General features: G+C 42.2%; 1 protein-coding gene across 2 annotated transcripts in view; it reads right to left on the bottom strand.

The window, feature by feature from the left end:
- The window catches only part of USP10 (ubiquitin specific peptidase 10), an 80,485-nt gene that overhangs the window by 29,598 nt on the left and 30,913 nt on the right, over window positions 1-19,974 (bottom strand). For both annotated transcript variants that reach the window (XM_025369642.1, XM_025369643.1), the window contains 3 exons: window positions 17,009-17,077; window positions 10,690-10,750; window positions 5,445-6,485 (listed from right to left, as the gene is read on the bottom strand). In XM_025369642.1, the coding sequence (XP_025225427.1) occupies window positions 5,445-6,485; window positions 10,690-10,750; window positions 17,009-17,077 (1,171 nt within the window). The remainder of the gene's footprint in view (window positions 1-5,444; window positions 6,486-10,689; window positions 10,751-17,008; window positions 17,078-19,974) is intronic.

Genomic DNA, 19,974 nt, shown 5'->3' with positions numbered 1-19,974 from the left:
AAACGAAATACACTGTTGCATATATTTGAAAGCAAAACATCAAATACAAAATTGCTCTACTTGTGATGTGAAAGCATCTGATACAATTCAGTCTAGTATATGAGGAATGTTCCTTAGTAAAGACCCAGGGAAAGTACAACCTTCACTAAAAGCATATGTTCAATTTCAAACATCACATGTTTGGTCAATTCCAAAGTATCTGTGCTAATGAGGGAAGCAGCAGCAAAGGCGCTCCCCATGTGTCCGCCATACTCGCTCTTAAAACAAGGGTGTCATGTTTTGCAACTACTTTCAAATACAAGCTATTAGGTTTTGGGGTTTTCTTGAGACAGTCTCACTCTGTTGCCCAGGCTGGAGTGCAGCGGTACAATCTCGGCTCACTGCAACCTCCAACTCCCGGGTTCAAGCTATTCTCCCTCCTCAGGCTCCTCAGTAGCTGGGATTACAGCCACGAGCCACCACAACCATCTAATTTTTATATTTTTAGTAAAGACGGGATTTCGCTATGTTGGCCAGGCTGGTCTTGAACTCCCAGCCTCAAGTGATCTGCCCACCTCAGCCTCCCCAAAGTGCTGGGATTACAGGCGTGAGCCACTATGCCGGGCTGTATTAAGACTTTCAAGTTTCCTTTTGTTGACTCCTACTGAAAAACGGCAATCATCTCCTCTCAGACCAGTCACTGAAACACAGATCCCTCTCCAACCCTCTGCAGGACTGGTCTTTTGTGTTTAGATTCATCCTTCCCTTGAGGCTAAAGGAAGTCACTGAGTGTTCAGTTCACTTGCTTTCCCCTGGCATGTCCTTCTCCTCTTAAAGAACAGTTTATACTTAAAAAACAGCCAATGGAAGAAAATGTTGACACATAACCTACACCCAGGAGATGGCCTTGCCACCAAGAAGATCCAAGTAGAACCCTTTGAAGTGGATAGTTTAAGAGTAATCAAGAGTTTAATGTATTTCACTTCCAAATGCCTTACATGTGATTCTTTTTCTTTTAGTCGATCTGCCTTCTTAATTTCACTTCTGATAGCATAAAAACTAGTTGGCATTTATTAAGCAGGCTTAACAATAGGGGAAATAGTCCAGAAATGTGGGTATTTGAAACAAATAAACTTGAGACAAAAAATACACAAATTACTCCAAGCATTTTGTGTATAAATTTTTTTTTTTTTTTTAAAGAGACGGGGGTCTCAGTATGTTGCCCAGGCTGGCCTCAAACTCCTAGGCTCAAGCAATCCTCAAGCCTCAATCTCCACACTATCATGCCTGGCAGAAAGGAATACATTTAATGTCTAAATCATTCCCCACTCCCTCTTTCCCAAAAGTTAGTAACACAAATACCACTGTCTCAGTAGAAACAGATACTAATGCAAGTCAAATTCTATTATAACTAACATCAAGAGATCTTTTAATGAAACTAGACTTTCACTCAGTTAAACGCTGCTTAAAATAAGTGGGCCTACACTTAAAAAAAGTATGCCCACTAGGCCGGGCGCAGTGGCTCACGCCTGTAATCCCAGCACTTTGGGAAGCCGAAGCGGGCGGATCACAAGGTCAGGAGATGGAGACCATCCTGGCTAACTCGGTGAAATCTCGTCTCTACTAAAAATACAAAAAAAAAAAATTTAGCCAGGCGTGGTGGCGGGCGCCTGTAGTCCCAGCCACTCAGGAGGCTGAGACAGGAGAATGGCGTGAACCCGGGGGGCGGAGCTTGCAGTGAGCCGAGATAGTGCCACTGCACTCCAGCCTGGAGAACAGAGCGAGACTCCATCTCAAAAAAAAAAAAGTATGCCCACTAAAGGGAATTTGTGGTAGTGGATCTGACTTGTAACAAATTGAGTATATTTTGGTACTTTTATAAAGTAAATCCCTAAGTAGGAGAATAAAACAACAACAAAAAGTTCAAACAATGCCATTCTCCCTAAGCCCTATATGATCCCAAGAGTTATTTAATGTGACTCTACTGCTCTATATTTTACGAGAATCCTGAAACTGTCAGCAATTACATGCTGCATATCGAAGGCTCAACAGGCTGAAAAGAACTACGTACTTTTAAAGAAGCTACACTTTCACTCAGAAAATTAAAACATCTTCATAACTGATCTAACCAAAATAGGATTAAAAAAATAATCTGTTGGGGAGGGGTTTACACTATGTCCATACAAAAATAATTACGTGGACTGTGTGTGGCAAGGCTTTCCTCTACCAGTCATTAAGAGGCTCTTCAGTGTTTGACAAAGCTACTTCAACTAGACTTTAACATAAACAGAACATAACTATTTATCAAACTATATTTAAAGTCATATGACTAAGCAGAATGTTTTAAAACATTTAAAATGAAGCTTTCCTTTCTTATTTTAAATAAAGATTGAGAAAACCTCCCTAGGATGGGAGGTTTTCCTTTGTGGAACTATTTTAGAAACAGAACTATAATGTTCTCGGCTGGGCGCAGTGGCTCACGTGTGAAATTTCAGCACTTCGAGAGGCGGAGGCGGAAGGATCACTTGAGGTCAGGAGTTCGGGACCAGCCTGGCCAACATGGTGAAACCCCGTCTCTACTAAAAATACAAAAGCTAGCTGGGCGTGGTGGCAGGCGCCTATAGTCCCAGCTACTCGGGAGGCTGAGGCAGAAGAATTGCCTGAACCCAGGAAGAGAAGGTTGCAGTGAGTTGAGATTACACCACTGCACTCCAGCCTGGGTGACAGAGTGAGACTCCCTCTCAAAAAAAAAAATAATGCTCATGACTTCGAACTTAGAATGCATTTTTAAGAGCATCCCGCTGTGCATTTCTCATTATAGGTTAAAAATAAACTTTTCACTTAGTAATCTATACAAAAGGCTTACACAATCTATCTTACAATATCAGTCCTTGCAATAAATACATCCTGAAAGCTGTGTTAAAGAAATTGCCTGGCCTGAGTGCAGTGGCTCACGCCTGGAATCCCAACACTTTGGGAGGCTGAGGCAAGCAGATCATTTGAGGTCAGGAGTTTGAGGCCAGCCTGGCCAGCACGGTGAAACGCCATTTCTACTAAAAATCCAAAAAAAAAAAATATAGCTGGACGTTATGGCATGTGCCTGTAATCCCAGCTACTTGGGAGGCCGAAGCAGGAGAATCACTTGCACCCAGGAGGCGGAGTTGTAGTGAGCCAAGATTGAGCCTCTTGCACTATAGCCTGAGCAACAGAGTGAGGCCGCATCTCAAAAAAAAAAAAAAAAAAAAAAAAAAAAATCACCTGGCTTTAAAAAACATATATGAAGCCCAAAATAACGATGTATGGCCTATTATTTCTTCATTTTAAGAGAACTTCAGAGCAACAAGAGTACCTGAGATAACGTATTTTGTATAAGGAATAAAATACTCTTAAAAAAATGTATACATTGCTTGCTATCATCCTACTGCCATCCGAAGAATGTGTTTTATTTTTTACACAATTCTGACCCTCCACAGAAGGGTGTGCATTTGGCAGCTTGCTGCTACATCCTGGTAATGAAGGTTGTCAGGTCGGGCGCGGTGGCTCAAGCCTGTAATCCCAGCACTTTGGGAGGCCGAGACGGGCGGATCACGAGGTCAGGAGATCGAGACCATCCTGGCTAACACGGTGAAACCCCGTCTGTACTAAAAAATACAAAAAAACTAGCCGGGCAAGGTGGCGGGCACCTGCAGTCCCAGCTACTCAGGAGGCTGAGGCAGGAGAATGGCGTAAACCCGGGAGGCGGAGCTTGCAGTGAGCTGAGATCCGGCCACTGTACTCCAGCCTGGGCGACAGAGCGAGACTCCATCTCAAAAAAAAAAAAAAAAAAAAAAAAATGAAGGTTGTCAAGTGTTCCAAAAGGTCACATCAGAAAGTATTACAGAGAGCCTAAACGAAACAGCTTATTTTAACTTGGCTGCTAGGGTAAGAACCTGAAGAGCCGGCTACCAAGCTTAGTAGAATCCAACCTGATGACCGAGCTTCTGCTTCTTAGGCAGGTACAGCCATGGGCAGCGTAACAATGTTTCGGTCAACGATGGACTGCACAGATGATGGTCCCACAAGATTCTAATGGAGCTGAAAATGCCCTGTTGCCTAGTGACGTCTTGATGCTCCTGACCCTGTTCAGGCCCAGGCTGATGTTTGTGTCTTAGTTTTTAAGTTTAAAAAGTTAAAAACTAATTTTAATAGAAAAAAGCTTATAGAATAAGAATAAAAAGGAAGAAAATATTTTTGTATAGCTGTACAGTGTGTGTTTCAAGCTAAGTGTTCTCATGAGTCAAAAAGTTTAGAATTTTTAATTTAAAAGTAAAATAAACAGTAAAAAGGTTACAGTAAGCTAAGGTTTATTTCTTATTGAGGAAAAATGTGTAAATCAACGTAGTACAGCCTAAGTGTACGGTGTTTATAAAGCTCGGCTTTGCTCAGTACTGTCCTAGGCCTTCACATTCACTCAGCACTCATCACAGACTCACTCACCCAGAGTCACTCCAGTCTTGCAAGCTCCATTCATGATGAGTGCTCTGTACAGGTGAAGCATTTTTCATCTTTTATACCCTATCTGTACTGTCTCTTTTCTATGTCTAAATGTGTTCAGGCACACAAATACTTAGCACTGTGTTACAACTGCCTACAGTACTCAGTAGTGACATGCTGGACACGGAGCAATAGGCTGCACCACTAGCCGAAGGCTCTACCATCTGTATTTGTGTAGTACTCTCTGATGTTAACATGTACATCTCAGAGCACACATCCATCGTTACACAACATGTGGCTGTGTGAGCACACATACCTCTTTCATACCGTGCTGCATTTCTGACTTCCTACTGTAACTTTTTAAAAACAACCTGTGAATTATGCAGCTTTCTATTTTTATTGTAATTGTTTCTACCTTGGAGCCTTAGCACTTCAAAATAAAATATTAACTTTGGGCTGAACTCTTAACATTATTCTCTTCCTTTCAAGAGCTGACGTTGATTTATCAAAATTCTGAATAAAATCCATTTACTCAATGCAAAATAGGCATAAAAACAAAAACATGTTATTTCACAAAATGCTTTCTTATATCTTAAGAAATATAAAAAGGAAGGAGCACACAGTGAGTACAAATCAGGATTATCACACCAAAGGTATATCACAGAAAAAGTCCATTATACATTCACACCGTGGAGCAGAATTACTTGAACAAAAGGCAAGAAATGGAAATGTGACTTGTCAACAGAAAAGAACTGCTAACAGGCATGGATCTTTCACTTAACTTAAAGTTGTGACAACCCTCTCCTCCCCTTTGTTTCTATATTGCCTTACTTCTAGAGCACACTTAAGACATGGGCATTATTCAGACACTGCTATTAACACACAGGTAATCTACCATTGTTATGGGTAACACTCCAACACCACAGTCTGTAAGACCAGTTGATGAGGTCTGTTCCCATCTTCACTCTAGATTTGTATCTTTTCAACTATACCTGCAATCTTTATGGCTACGGGATCCTCTGAAACTGGAACAAGCCCTTCTTTGACTTCAACCTGCTTTTCAGAAACCAGGGGAGATATGGCGGGAGGGGAATACTTAGTTTCCACATAGGCCATCGGCGAGGAGGAAGAGGGCTTAGAATCGTGAAAGAGACTGGCCCAGGACTTGGGCTGGCTGACAGGAAGGGTGCCTGATGCAGAGCCTGTGCCGTCAGCCGGAGGTGATGTATTCTCGGGTTTGGTTGGGTCCAAGTCTATGCTTTCCGTGGTGTGCAACTCCACCCCATTGGTAGCTGTGCCCTCACCCGAGGATTCAAGTATTTGTCCATTAGCAACTCCAAGGTTTTCAGTAGTATCGGTACCAACGCAGGGCTGAGCCCCAGCTGTCCTTGACAGGGTGTCTCTGCCAGCCTCTGCAGGGAAGCAGGACTGACCAAAATCAGCCCCGGGGCTCCCCTCTGGCTGCCCTGCAGTCCTGGTGTCACTGCTGAGTGCTCCGGGGAAAGGACTGTCAGGCACAGTGTCACTGACAGAGTCTGTGGAGTTCTGGGGGCTGTTACAAGTCCTGGGCGTAACTGACGGGGGCATGTCACCCATAAATTCTGCATCCTCTGCACTGACACTGTTCGGGACTGCTGAACTGGCATGGCCATTGACCAGGGCTTCTGTGGAAATACTATCATCACCACCATCTTTCAAATAGCTGTAATATCCAGGTGGCCGCTTTTTCTTCTTTTTACGCTCCCTTTGTCCAAGACCACCTGAGACACCATCATTTTCCAAAACTTCCGCCTCCACATTAGAACTTCCATCCAAAGCGAGGGCAGAGCCTGGGTACTGGCAGTCGATGGAGCCATAGTTTGCTTCTTTAGTGATACCATCAGGGGTTGTTTTGGAAGTTGTACAACCGAGAATAAATTCAGGGGCCTGAGGGTTCAGTGTGCTTGAAATACTGTAGCTGGGGGTTCTCGGCAAAGTGTCACTGGGTTCGATGACTTCATTGACACCAAACTCAATTCTCTGATATTCTTGTCCTGTTTAGAAAACAAACTATTAGTTAAGAATACAGTTCTACAAACTCTAAGTACCAGTAATTACTCACTTTCTCTTTGAAAATGAAAACCTTAAATTCTCTTCCTAATCAACAAACCTATTACGTCCTTTACTTATGTGGAACAATTTACTGAAAATGAAACCATAAAATTATTTAATTTGGGGATATGAAAAGCAGAAGCCTGTACTTATCTTCCTAGCTAAGGAAGGCTTTCAGAAGGTAGAAATTAAAATACATTTGTAATAAAAAGCAAGTAATATTTTGCCAGTTTAAAAATATCCCTCAATGGAATCTGACTTTCTTACAGCTGCCTTATGCCTAAGATAAAGGAATATGTATTTTGGACAATTTAAATTTTAAAGGATCATGACAACTAACTTAGGGACTTAAAACATGGTTAAATCAGCTTCTCTAGTTAACGTGATTTCATTAATTCCAAAAACATGAACTACGCAAAGAACCCTATATATTCTGGATAGGAGAAATTAGAAAGTATAAATTTAGAAACAAAAAAAGATGCCAAAAAAAGATTCAACAACAACAACAGGAGAGAATCGTATATATAAAGGCGCACTTCAGAGCACTCTTTTGAATTCTTCATCTCTTGGTCTCCTCCACTGGTAACCTTCCATTAAGTCTGAAAAGTGGCCCTGACACGAACACACGCGAATGTCCTCTAAATAAAGCCACACTGGATTAACTCCATGGGTGGTAAAGCCTTCCGAAAATACCAAAAGAAAAAGTTAGAATTGTGAACTTTTCAATATCTCTTGGGAAGCCTTCAATACTTCCTTCCCAGGTAACCACAATCCACATATTTCATTCATGCTAAGACAGATGTATTTTTACAGTTTACATCTCTGAAATTAGGTTAAGTTTTAGAATCAATTTTGTCTTTCAACAGACATCAAGCATCGATGTCACCTTGTATTTGATAAAAAGTTACACATTTTGAAGTTAAGGGAAGGACACATGCCTTCTATTTCATCTTTAATGCATAGCTAAAGATTTCTTCCAGGCTAGCATTAAGGGGCCAATTTTTTTTTCAAGGCATGTATCTCAAGAAAAGAAACTAATACCCAAAGAACGGTGTTCTACTGCAGAGAAATGAATATATTTTACCTTGGAAGGACCCCTAGAAGTCTTTTTGTAGAAGAAAAAATACAGACCCTGAGAAGGGCCAGTTACGTGCAAGTCAGTGGGCAGGAGGGTGGAGCGAAACAGCCTCCTGAGGTCTCCTGAATCTTGGTATGCTTTGGAATCACAGCCCCCCACTGTGGGGGGTGGGGGTGGTGGCAGCACAATCCTGCCCCAACAACAGCAAGTTCCTGGAAAAGAACACTGATGACGATTACACCTAACAGCAAGTTTACGTATAAAGTCATGACCATCTAATTCCTTTGGCTACTATTTAAATTTTGTTTCCTTACTTTGAAAAGAATTATCCAGGGGAACTGAATTTACTATCATACCTAGGGGTTGACTGTCCATTTTGGTTCCAGGCATCCCCTACTCCCAGATGTTCTGGGGCTCTCAAGACTCCCTGGATTGAAACAGGTGTGCCTGGGGAAGAACACTCCACGTGGAGCCTGCCCTTTGAAGGCTGTGAAATCACATTCGAAACTAGAATGTGTTGTGTCATTCTGCTTACGCAAGATTGACTGTTTCTAAGACACAGATGTGCTGTCCACATCTCAATTCTCAATCTTATCAGAACACAAAACATTCTAGAACGTGATGTAATGTGAACAGAACTATTTCAGTATGTCACAGTTAGTATCAAACATTTACTCAATACCATGTTTGATCATCTCACTAGAAGGCGGATTCCAAGCCAGCACAGTTCCTCTTATCGAGGAACACTCACAATGGACGCATGGCAGAGAGTTCGGAGCCCAATCTGCCAGGCAGATGAAGTGCAGGAAGGCCTGCATGTTTGGCTTCAACAACCCAATCAACACATTAGGAAGATGGAAACTCAACACTCAGGTAATGCAGGCAGAGGGTCATAAAACCATGAATCCTAACACAGCGTTTCTCCAAGGCTGCTCACTGCAGTACATGCAGTAGAGTGGTCTGGACTACAAGGCAGAGGGTGAAGAAGGGAAATATACAGGGCCCTGCTCAGAGAATTCACATTTATTAGGGAGACAAATACAAACAACTGAGAATGAAAACATGGAGGGAGGGGAGAGAAGGCTGTGAATAGCTCTAGAAAAAGGATTCTTCTGGATGCAGGAAACAGTGATCAACTTCCATCAGAAACTAGAGAGGTCAGTGGAACTTGATGGATCACTGAATTGGTAAGGGCGGGGTGAAGGAGTGGTATCTCAGGCTTTACGAACATCTAAAACAGGCAGTGCTTAAGGTGAAGGACACCCATTCACCTTGATGTGATTAATACTTGTCATATGCCTGTATGAAAATATCTCATGTATCTCATACATATACATACCTACTATGTACCTACAAAAATTAAAATATAAAAAAATTTAAAAACACAAAAATAGAAAAGGCCGAGGTGTAAAAGGGAAACCACGATGAGGTGCCTCTGCAAAGGGCTTGCTGCAGCTAGAGGTGGTAGAAGGGAGCAGAATAAAGTATCCCAAACCATTCATCCAACAAATGTACTGAGGGCTTACAACATTCCAGATACTACAGGCACAGTGACAGACAGAGAGAAAAGGACCCTGCCATCAGCAGCTGAGCAGTCTGGAAAGGGAGGCAGGTCCATGACAGTACCCACAGGCTCTGTACAGTCGAATAGACACTGGAAGAGAAACTAATGTCATGGAAACACAAGAGACCCAGAAAAGGCTGCAGAGAAAAGCGGGCCTGTCACTAACTGTGCAAGCTGGTGGCAAGATTCCAGTCGTGCTTCTGGCAGAAAAAAAGCAGGACTTAGAGGGAAGAGAGCAAAAAATGGAGAAAAAGGGCCAAGAAGCAGTCACCGAAAAGGGCAGGCAGGCTGGAAGGAGAGAGCGGGAAGCAGAACTCCAGAGGCTGGGGGAGCTGGTGGTGCCTACCGCACAGGGAGGAGGGTGAACTCAAAGAAGTGATGTGCATGGGAAAATTATGGCGCATTTGTAAGCACTGGATCAACACAAGCAGCGTGCTCACTACGTTCAAAGCACACAGTGACAGGAAGTCCCACTGACTCAGATGCCTGAGAGGCTGACATCAGCCGATTAAAAGGTGGCTCAGGAGGCTGAGCAGCCCGGCTTTCGGGTCCCTTGAGCTTCATTTATTTTATTACTTGTCCTAAGCTATTGTTAGATCTGCTCTTTCCCTTACAGTCTCTCACATTTCTTATAAATCTAACATTTTAGATATAATCACTCCCTGATGTTACCAGAAATAAAACATTTGGTTAGTCTTTTCAAGGTTTATACTGAGGCCTAAACTGTAACTAAAACCCCTTTCATAAGTCTGACCACGCTAACTAAACAGGGAATCCGAACCCCTAACTCTCAAAGAAAAAGTTTGGCATCAGTTTCCTGGAGGCCAGCAAGGGCCTTTAAAGTGATTCAGATTGAAAAACGATCCAGACAGGTTTCAACTGTGCAAGGGCAGCCTGCAATAATTAAATGACCTTGTTGGTATTAAAACACTGGGTACTTAAGCAATACAAAATCACTGCATCTCCATAAGCACCATCTCTGATAATCAGCTCAGTGTCTGTGATGGAGACCCAAAAATGTAACAGACCAGGAGGTAAAGAGGTGACCTGAGTTCCCAAGAGTCAGCAACAGACCAGGACATGAATGTAAACTGCAAGAACAATAGATGCAAGCTGCCCCTTAGTTTACAAAGAACACAGGCTCAGAAGCTAGCCGGCGCTGGAGACAGCAGGCTGCTTAGCAACAAGACCCAAAGCTCCTTCAACCCGGGCATGTGCTGATGAAGAGTAACGTACCTGCTGCACTCAGAACGGTTAGGAAAAAAATTACTCAACAACCATTTCCTAAACTAAATGGCTGGCACTCCGAAGCACAGGATACGCTTTAAAACTAATTCACTAGTCAAAGTGATTCAGCAATTAAATACATTACAGTTTACCGCAAAAAGTTCAAGCTGCAAAGAAATGTTTATTCAAATGGGAAAACAATGTTTACAGGTAGCCTGCCCACCCAGCACGTATGGCCAAAATTCCCTTCAGAGAAATAAGGAGAGAACTAGCTTACCATCAGGTAGTTTATCCACAGCCTGTGTGCCACACAGAACTGTTCCACTGTACGGAGGAAGCTGCACAAGGAATCAGAAAACAAATTTTAATTCAACAAAATGTTAAAACCAACACATAACATTTAAATAAGGCAACAATTCATTAAAACTCTTTATCCATACAACTATGCATGCCATTACTTTTAGCAGAATAACATACATGAAGAGTCAGTGCAATCTAAATCATCTTCATTTAAGGAAAAAAACGCAACAGAAATACTTTCAAATATTTATCACCATTAAACAGATCCAAAAATGAAGCCAAAGGGAATAAAAATGAACTCCAATGGACATGTAAATCAGCTACAATAAAATGCTTATGATACATCCTTCTTTCCACAGGATGTTAATGACTGACCATTCAGACCACAGACACTTTTGTTCACGCACTAGCGAAGATGGGTCTTCCTGACTGCACCTCTTATTCATGATCACTACATTGCAACACAGTCAGCAGAGGCTGGGACCAGGTCCACAGTCGGAGAACAGTGGAAAGCCCACTAAAAACAAAAAGCCTGGTGACTGCGGCTCCCTTTTTAACACTGTGCCTTAATTAACGAAATTAACAGCTAGAAGTCACATTCCTTGTTTGGAAGACAGAAAGCAGAATGGGAACTGTCTGATCTCTTTGTAAAAAGCTGAAAAGGTATCCCAAAAACAACTTAAATTTTTCTTCTTCCTAGCTATTCCATAACATTTATTGAAGAGTTGGAAATGCTTCCAATGGACACACTGGGTGTAATAAAGTTTAGGAAGGGGCCAGGGATGGTGGCTCATGCCTGTAATCCCAGCACTTAGGGAGGCTAAGGTGGGTGAATCACTTGAGGTCAGGAGTTCAAGACCAGTCTAGCCAATATGGTGAAACCCCATCTCTACTAAAAATACAAAAAATCAGTTGGGCGTGGTGGCAGGCACCTGTAATCCCAGCTACTTGGGAAGTTAAGGCAGGAGAATCATTTGAACCTGGGGGATGGAGGTTGCAGGGAGCCGAGATCACGCCACTGCACTCCAGCCTGGGAAACAGAGCAAGACTCTGTCTCCAAAAAAAAAAAAAAAAAAAAATGTTTAGGAAGAAAAGGGGTAAGGTAAGCAGAGACAAACTGCTACCTGAGGGCAGAACAAAAGGACAAAAAGATATTCTGGTGCAGCACTTCCCAAAGTCTGTTCACTGCAGTACAATGGCCAGTGCAGGAATGCCCGCAGGGCCGCAAAGTTCAGAGGCTCCTGGGTAAGTCTCATGCCCAATACTGTATGAGAGCTGCTGCTTGATTGGCTTCCTCAGCCGATTTCTCCCATGAAATCTCAGCACACCAATTCAATAATCACAGCAATAAAAGCTTCTCTCTGCAAGTAACCCAGTAAGTTCTCTTCCCAGAGAATTATGACAAAAAGGAAAACACAGGGCAATTCAAAAGAAGCCTTCAGGAGTTGGCAGCTGCACTTATCTCCACCACCAGGGGGCAACATAGTACCCATCACATTGACACCGAGGAGAAAGCATTCTGTGTGCTGAGGGCTACACTAGTCTTGGCACCCGCAATGCAAAGATCATTCCACACACCAGCATTGATGCCGGCAGGCACCTGGAGGAGAAAGGTGGGTCTATATGGGCAGTGGACACAGCTGCCATGTGTGTCTCAGGAAGCCTCCAATCTCGTTCAAAACCCTCTGTGGTCACAAAAGACAGTTTGGAAATGACACACAGAATGCCCTCTCTTTTTCTGTTAATGACATTAGGATGCCCCCTGGTGACAGAAAGCTGTATTATTTTGAGGCATGAATAGTGTTCTGAATCACTCTCTCTACACAAAATCATGGTAACATCAAGAAACCATCTTTGCCGGAGTCAAAACAGTTCTATCACTATTGTATCAATGTTCTCTTCACACTTCCGGTATTCTGTTCTGCTCAGGGAAGACAGAATGCTGAAGAAAACCTCCAGATCCGGAAGTGCAGCAGGCTGGGAAGACGCACAATTTGGAGAAGGGACCTCTTCACCCATCCACTTCAAACGCCAGTGCAAGGCAGAGAGCTGTGGGAACCCTGCTCACCATCTTCCGGCTGCTCCTTCCTCAACATTCAACCACGGGGTGTGCACACTCACTCAACTCCCAGCCACTCCCACAACACGCAGAAGAAAACCCCAGCAATCGGGAACAATACACAGACGATGCTGAGGACAAGCAAGTGGAGAGGTGGGGCCAGTGATGCCAGGTGGCGCTGACTGAGGGCGGAGAGGCTGTACCAGTGACACCAGGTGGCACACACCCTGCTCCTCCTCAACAACTCTGGGGAGGAGGTCCTGTTATTGTGGCCCTCTGACAGATGAGGAAGTCGGGCGACACTGCTAGTAAAAGGCACTGCAGGGATGTGGTGAGACGACCACCATCAAACTCCGGATGACAGGGATCTGGTGAGACGACCACCATCAAACTCCGGATGACAGGGATCCGGTGAGACGACCACCATCAAACTCTGGATGACAGGGATCCGGTGAGACGACCACCATCAAACTCCGGATGACACTGCCACCTTCTGTAAGCGTGCTCAACACACTTACTTTGATTTGCTAAGCTGATAAAAAAGTGCACCTGCAGGAATGCCAGGTGGGTTGTGGCACTGTAGAAATGTGTGTGTTTTACTCTACAGGCACAAAGCACCTTTCTTTCAACAAACCTCCCTCACACATCAGATGCCCTTAGTCTGTGGTAACTGGATATCTAAATACACAACAGAAGAAAAGTGCAAGGATGGTTCGAAGTTCATTCGTTAACTATGTAACTATTTGTAAGAATACAAAGTTCAAAAATCAAAGCAAAGACATAAAATTCCCTACACAATGCAAAATGAGCAAGGGGAAAAACTGTCATCTATGAAGAGTTATGTTAACACAGTCTGAAATCTATGAATAGTCATGTTAACACGCGGTCTGAAAACAGTGCTGCAGCCTTGTGAAAAGGATACTTGGGCCTGTGGCTAGGAAGGTCATGTTCTGAAGTCTCCCTCTGGGGCTACCTGTGTGTTCTGCTTTCCGTCCCAAAGACTCTCCTGAACCACAAAGCCCTCCTTTAAAATCCCATTAAGACACCAAATTAAGAACTGTCTCTACTCTCTACACACGCCCACACCACACACACTGCCCACTGCCAACACTACGTCATCAGGAGCTTATTTACTCAGCCATGGTTGGGGTGTGTGCTACTTCCAAAACTGAGATTCTGGAAACCGTAAAGAACGGTGAGCATGTCCTCTTTCTGAACATAACTAACAGGATTATGACTGAGGTTTAAATATGCTTATTAAATAAGTTGACTGCATTTTTTCCACTGGAGAAAACCATTTTTAAATCACTGGAGCCCAGCTCTAGAAAAGATACCAGCTACCTTTCACCTGAATTTGCTTCTCCTGATCCCACTGAATTACTAGCTACCTTATCTTGTCGGTGGCAAGCTGCCAAGCAAGCAAACTAAAAGACAAAGCAGCCCTCTGTGGGCAGGAGTGGCGCTTCTGCAGGAAGGGAGAACGCACTTTGATTTTAACACCCCACATTTCTTAATTTGGTTTTTCAATTCATGGCCCCACGTACAGAAAACAATGTTTGATCAAGCTCCTAATAGCCGAGAAAAAGCATATGAAGAATTCGGCTAGATTGTAACTTATGCCATGGCCACATGGTAGTAACACTGCATGTCTGAGCAGCAATTATGTTACCTGAGAGACAAAAGGCCAAACTGTGCTGTGGAAGTGACATGCCCTGGCCACTCACCCACCCACAGGCACAAGTGACACGCCCTCACCACTCACACACCCACAGGTCCAACTGACACGCCCTCGCCACTCACACACCCACAGGCCTAACCACATGCCGCCCCAGGAAAGTGAGTTCCTGTGTAATTATGTGCTATTATAATTCAGACTCCTGAAGATTGGGAAAAGTAACTCAATCCAATTATGTTAGTCTGCATTTCCCTTTCTCAGGTTACTGTGATTTTGATAAACTCTTTTCATACCCCTCCAAATTTCACTGTATGCTCAAAAATAAGAAAAACAGAAAAGTCCAGATAAGCCCAGACACACTACGAGTTCTGAAGCTCGAACTCATTTTCATGAGACACAGTCATGTCTACTGCGAATAAAAGGTTTGGCATAACTTACCATCTGTGCCCTTTTCATCCATTTCTACTAACATCTGTTACTCACTAGCTATCGGACCATACATTAGCTGATTTCCCAACATTTCCGGGACGTGAATAAGCATTCTGCATTTTTTCAATTTAAAAAACAAAAGAGAGAGAAAAAAATGGGAGGCCTGAAAGGAAAGAACGTGCCCAAGCCCTCCGAGCCTGTGGAAGTGGCAGAGCTGAAGCGACCCCAGGCCTTCAGACCTGAAATACGGTGCACTTTTCACTCTCCTATCCCATGAAAACTCAAGTTTTGTCTCCTCACTTGCAAAGAGACACACACCCATCCACATGCACACACACTTGAGAAAACCAGTAGCAACTAAAATGTATGGTTACATCAGTGTGATGTGGGAAAAAATGCGAAACCCCCTTACTAAAAAAAAAACCACACACACACACACAAATGACCCGTGCCTGGTGGCACACACCTGTAGTCCTAGCTACTCAGGGACCGAAGTGTGAGGACCCCCCTGAGGCAGGGCGGGGGTCAAGGCTGCAGTGAATTGTGATTGCACCACTGCACTCTGCACTCCAGCCTGGGCAGAGTGAGACCCTGTCTCGAAAGAAAGAAAAAAAATAGAAATAAAAAAATAAAATAAAATGTGTGGTGTTTATATAGAGATAAGCAACAGGCCCACAGAACGGCACACTGGGAACCAGGGGAGATGCGCTGCCCAACAGGGCTGACGGGACAGCTAAGCGCTGAGTTCCCAATGAATGGTGCGGAGGCACCTGCCAGGGCCACAGGGACAGGGAGTTCGATGCCACCTCACATGTATGCAGAGTTCAGTGCTCGATACTCACTGAAGCGTGAAAACAAAACCTGAAAACTTTTTGAAGAAAACAGACAAATGTCTTCATTATCTCAAGGATGGGAAGAATTTCCTAAAGATATTTTTAAAACTAAAAATCCACAAACTATAAGGGAAAAAAATCAATTCAGTTGACATTAAAGTTAAAAGTGTACTCCTCTTATCCAGCAAAAAAACCAAAACAAAACAAAACAAAAAAATCCAACCCCAAAAAGGTGCCTAACATGTGAAGCTTAAAGCCCTCATGCTAGGAACAGACGCTTGTAAAACCAAAGATTAATCCTAAAATCAGTAAGAAAAAGACAAGCTACTTGATTTAAAAATATGGACAAGGGATATAAAATCAAGTAATTCACAGAAGAGGACATCCGTATTGCCAGCAGACATGTGAAGATAATGAAATAGTGCCCAGCTGTCTGTAATCTGGGAGATGTAGATTAAAACAATGAGAATCCATTTACTACACATCAGATTCACAAAAATTTTAAATATACCAACACCAAGAGTTAGCAAGATTTTTTTTTTTTAATACGAACAAGAAAACTCCCACGCACTGATGATAGGAATGCAGACTGTTAAAATCCTAGATAGCAAACTAGCAGTCTCTAGTAAAACTAAAGAGGCTCAGTCCACAAACCCAGTAATTCCATTCCCAGGTCTATGTCCCGGAGGAGCCCACAGAGGGGCACAAGGAGACATGGTAAAATACATTGACTGCAATATCTTTAACAACTGAACTAGAGACCTAAATGGCCCTCGACAGGAAAATACGTAAGCAAATTGCGGTGTGTTCAATAAGTGGTACTGAGCAACGCAAATCAAAGAACAAGAACACATTTCGCAGCATAAAGAATACAACGTTAGCTTAAAATAAACGACAAAATGATGAACACAGTATACCATTTATGTAACATTTTAAAGCACATAAAACACTACAATTGATTATGGTGATATACATGTATATGATAAAAGGTGAAAACCAGTCAGGACCAATATTTCCCAACTTCAGCAGAGTAGTTACTTCCAGGGAGTGATGGGAGAGGTCCAAAGGAGGCTTCAATTGCATCTGTCATGCTTTATTTGCTTTTCAAACTCTAATAAAGTAAATACAGCAAAATGCCAAATCAAATGTCAGCCAAATCTAGCTGGTAGGTTGAGGCATTTCTCATATTAGTCTCCATATTTTTCTCTACATTGGAATTCTTTATTTAAAAAATTAAAATAGAAACATAACTATTAATTGTATCTACCCATGTACTCACTGAAACACAGTTTTGTCTTACCTCAACTGAAGATCGAGGAGTCACAAAGAACTGATTGAATTCATCAGGGCTAAAATCTCCAAAAATATACTGAAAAAAACAAGAGAGTCACTGATCACATAAAATATACAAATTATATACTTTCAGAAAAAATGCTACATATTTTAACAATCCTATGCAATATTTGGGCCATAACCCCCAAGATCCTTTCTCAATTAAACAGAGGATCTGCAACTCAAGAGTTCTAGGTTGTTTATATGAAAGAAATACTTCTGAACCTTTCCTACAAATTGTCCAAGAACACTATGAAACTGATAAAGCTTATTTTGAAACAAGTCAATTTTGTATGCCAAACTTGTCGAGTCCTGCTTGCAGGAGAGTTTTATTGGTTCACAAACACTGTCAGTTGTTCCATTTACCTTTCTGCTGACTCATGCCACTACCTCCATTTCCGTTTTCTCTGCCAAACATACTAAAGAAAAGCAGAAAACGTGGTTCAAATGGGAAGACAAGGAAATCCAAAAAAGGAAAATGTTAATGATCCTGATTAATGATCTTTAAAAATATCTATATAACTTTTTAGTTTAAAAATGCATTTCCACAGGACACACAGATACACGTATTATCAGACAGACAAAGCCCTTGTTGCAAGCCCTGATGTCACAGAATTCAGAATGTGACTTTCTGGAAAACGAAGTGGTTAAACTGCATGGATGTGAGTCTGGCAAGTGCCTACCAGTTCATATTCTCCATGGAGCTCCAAGAAACAAATCACTGAGGGCTGGCGCAGGAGCTCACGCCTGTAATCCCAGCACTCCGGGAGGCTGACATAGGCGAATCACTTAGGGTCAGGAATTCGAGACCAGCCTGGTCAACATGGTGAAACTCCCATCTTTACTAAAAATACAAAAATTAGCCGGGCATGGTGGCATGCACCTGTAGTCCCTGCTGCTCCAGAGGCTGAGAAAGGAGAATCGCTTGAACTCGGAAGGTGGAGGTTGCAGTGAGCTGAGATCGTGCCACCGCACTCCAGCCTGGGCAACAGAGCCAGACTCGCATCTCAAAAAAAAAAAAAGAAGTCACTGAGAAGATTTAGCATGACTAGATTTCCACAATGGAGAAGCACTGATTCATTCATTTAATCAATAATTATTTAGAACCTACTAAATGCCCACGTATTATCAGTATTGGGTATAAAAATGGTAAGCAGAGTGTGGTTCCTCTGTTCTAATGGAACTAAACAGTCTAGTAACTTGCAGGGAAATTTACAAGCCAAGTGATTCAAAAATAACCAGTAACTAAATATTACATAAATGAGTAACACTCATTATTATTGTAAATGTGAATAAATGGCCACTAAATGCAATACCCTACTCGTAAGAATGCACAGGGGAAACATTTCTGGAGAGCTCTTTGACAACATCTACCAAAACTATAAATATACATTAAGAACAAAAAAATTTTCATATAATATTTACACATACTTGCAAAAGTCTACAAAGAAATTACTGATGGTAGTAGTGAAAATAAACAGAGCCTCAAAATGGTTCAGAAATGATCTTCTGAAATACTGTCACTGAAAGGTTACACCTTCTTCTCGTCACCAACACTGGGAAAAGACGATATGAATCTCACTAAGAAACCCTCAAAGCAATGGAAGGGAAAATTCTATAGGCTAAAAGGAAGCAGAAAAAATTAGCACAGATGATCACAAAAAAAAAGGAGCTATCCGAGATCATGAAAGTATTCACGGAAATTAGATTACTAATTTTAAATCACTAAATTAAAAAACTCGACAGAATGTCTTAATAGCAAAATTAACAAGGCTATCTATATAAGGCAATGGGGCAACATTTTGAAAGTTCCGAGAAAAAAGGATTTTGCTCCTAGAATGCCCAAGTATTTTTTCATAGAATTCTAGAAATTACTTTTCAAGTGCAAAAGAGAAAGAACATTTTCTTTAACATACACCTTTTTCTTGTGGGGAGGGAAGAAAACTGCTTAAGAATTCCAGGAAATGAATTCGAGAAATAGAAGTAAAATCCAAGAAACATATGGCAGCTGTGAAGTTTAATGCAAATATTAAGAATAAATAAACTAGAATCATGCTGTTTTGTTTAATATCAATAGTAGAAACGAGGCTACTCAGTGCACATTGCCTATGGGGAGTAGTCCTGCTCTGCAAGGAGCAGTTAAAAAACAAAAAAAGGAGAGGCCAGGCGCGGTGGCTCACGCCTGTAATCCCAGAACTTTGGGAGCCCGAGGCAGGTGGATGGTGAGGTCAGGAGTTCAAGACTGTCCTGGCTAACATGGTGAAACCCTGTCTCCACCAAAAATACAAAAAATTAGCCAGGCATGGTGGCGTGAGCCTGTAATCCCAGCTACTCAGGAGGCTGAGGCAGGAGAATCACCTGAACCCAGGAGGCGTAGGTTGCAGCGAGCTGAGATCGAGCCACTGCACTCCAGCCTGGCGACAGAAACTCTGCCTCAAAAAAAAAAAAAAAAAGTAGAAATGCTATCTTAAAAGTTATCCATTTTATCTTATGACTAATAAGAAAGGTTTTTTACTTCAGAATGTGCGGAAGATACCTAAGGATAAGAAATCAGAATGTTCTGCAGGATTATTAGGTATTTTCTTTAGGAAGGTTTTCTTCCTAGACAATGGAAAATAATAAACATTTCATGTTTATTCAAATCATACTTCTAAGGACATTTTCTTATTTGAGTTCATATACAGTCTAAAGTCTTTAGATCTGGTCAATCCAGTAAGAAAACTAAAAATCCAAATGAATTGATAAAAATCTTGGCAGCAAAGGAGGAGAGGAGGAGAAAACAGGATTCCAAGCCACTAACACACACTTCCTGTTTCAAATGCAGACACCAAGCGGCTTCAGCATGAGTCAGCGGCAAACGCCCTTAAGACATGAGCTGGAATGCTCAGAAATGGTTCAGTGAATTTTTTTTATCCTATTATTTTCAAATATATT

Source organism: Theropithecus gelada, chromosome 20 (genome assembly GCF_003255815.1).
Source record: "Theropithecus gelada isolate Dixy chromosome 20, Tgel_1.0, whole genome shotgun sequence".
Classification (NCBI taxonomy): Eukaryota; Metazoa; Chordata; class Mammalia; order Primates; family Cercopithecidae; genus Theropithecus; species Theropithecus gelada.
Note: the sequence above shows the minus strand (reverse complement) of the source record. Positions and strands in the feature narration are given on the sequence as shown.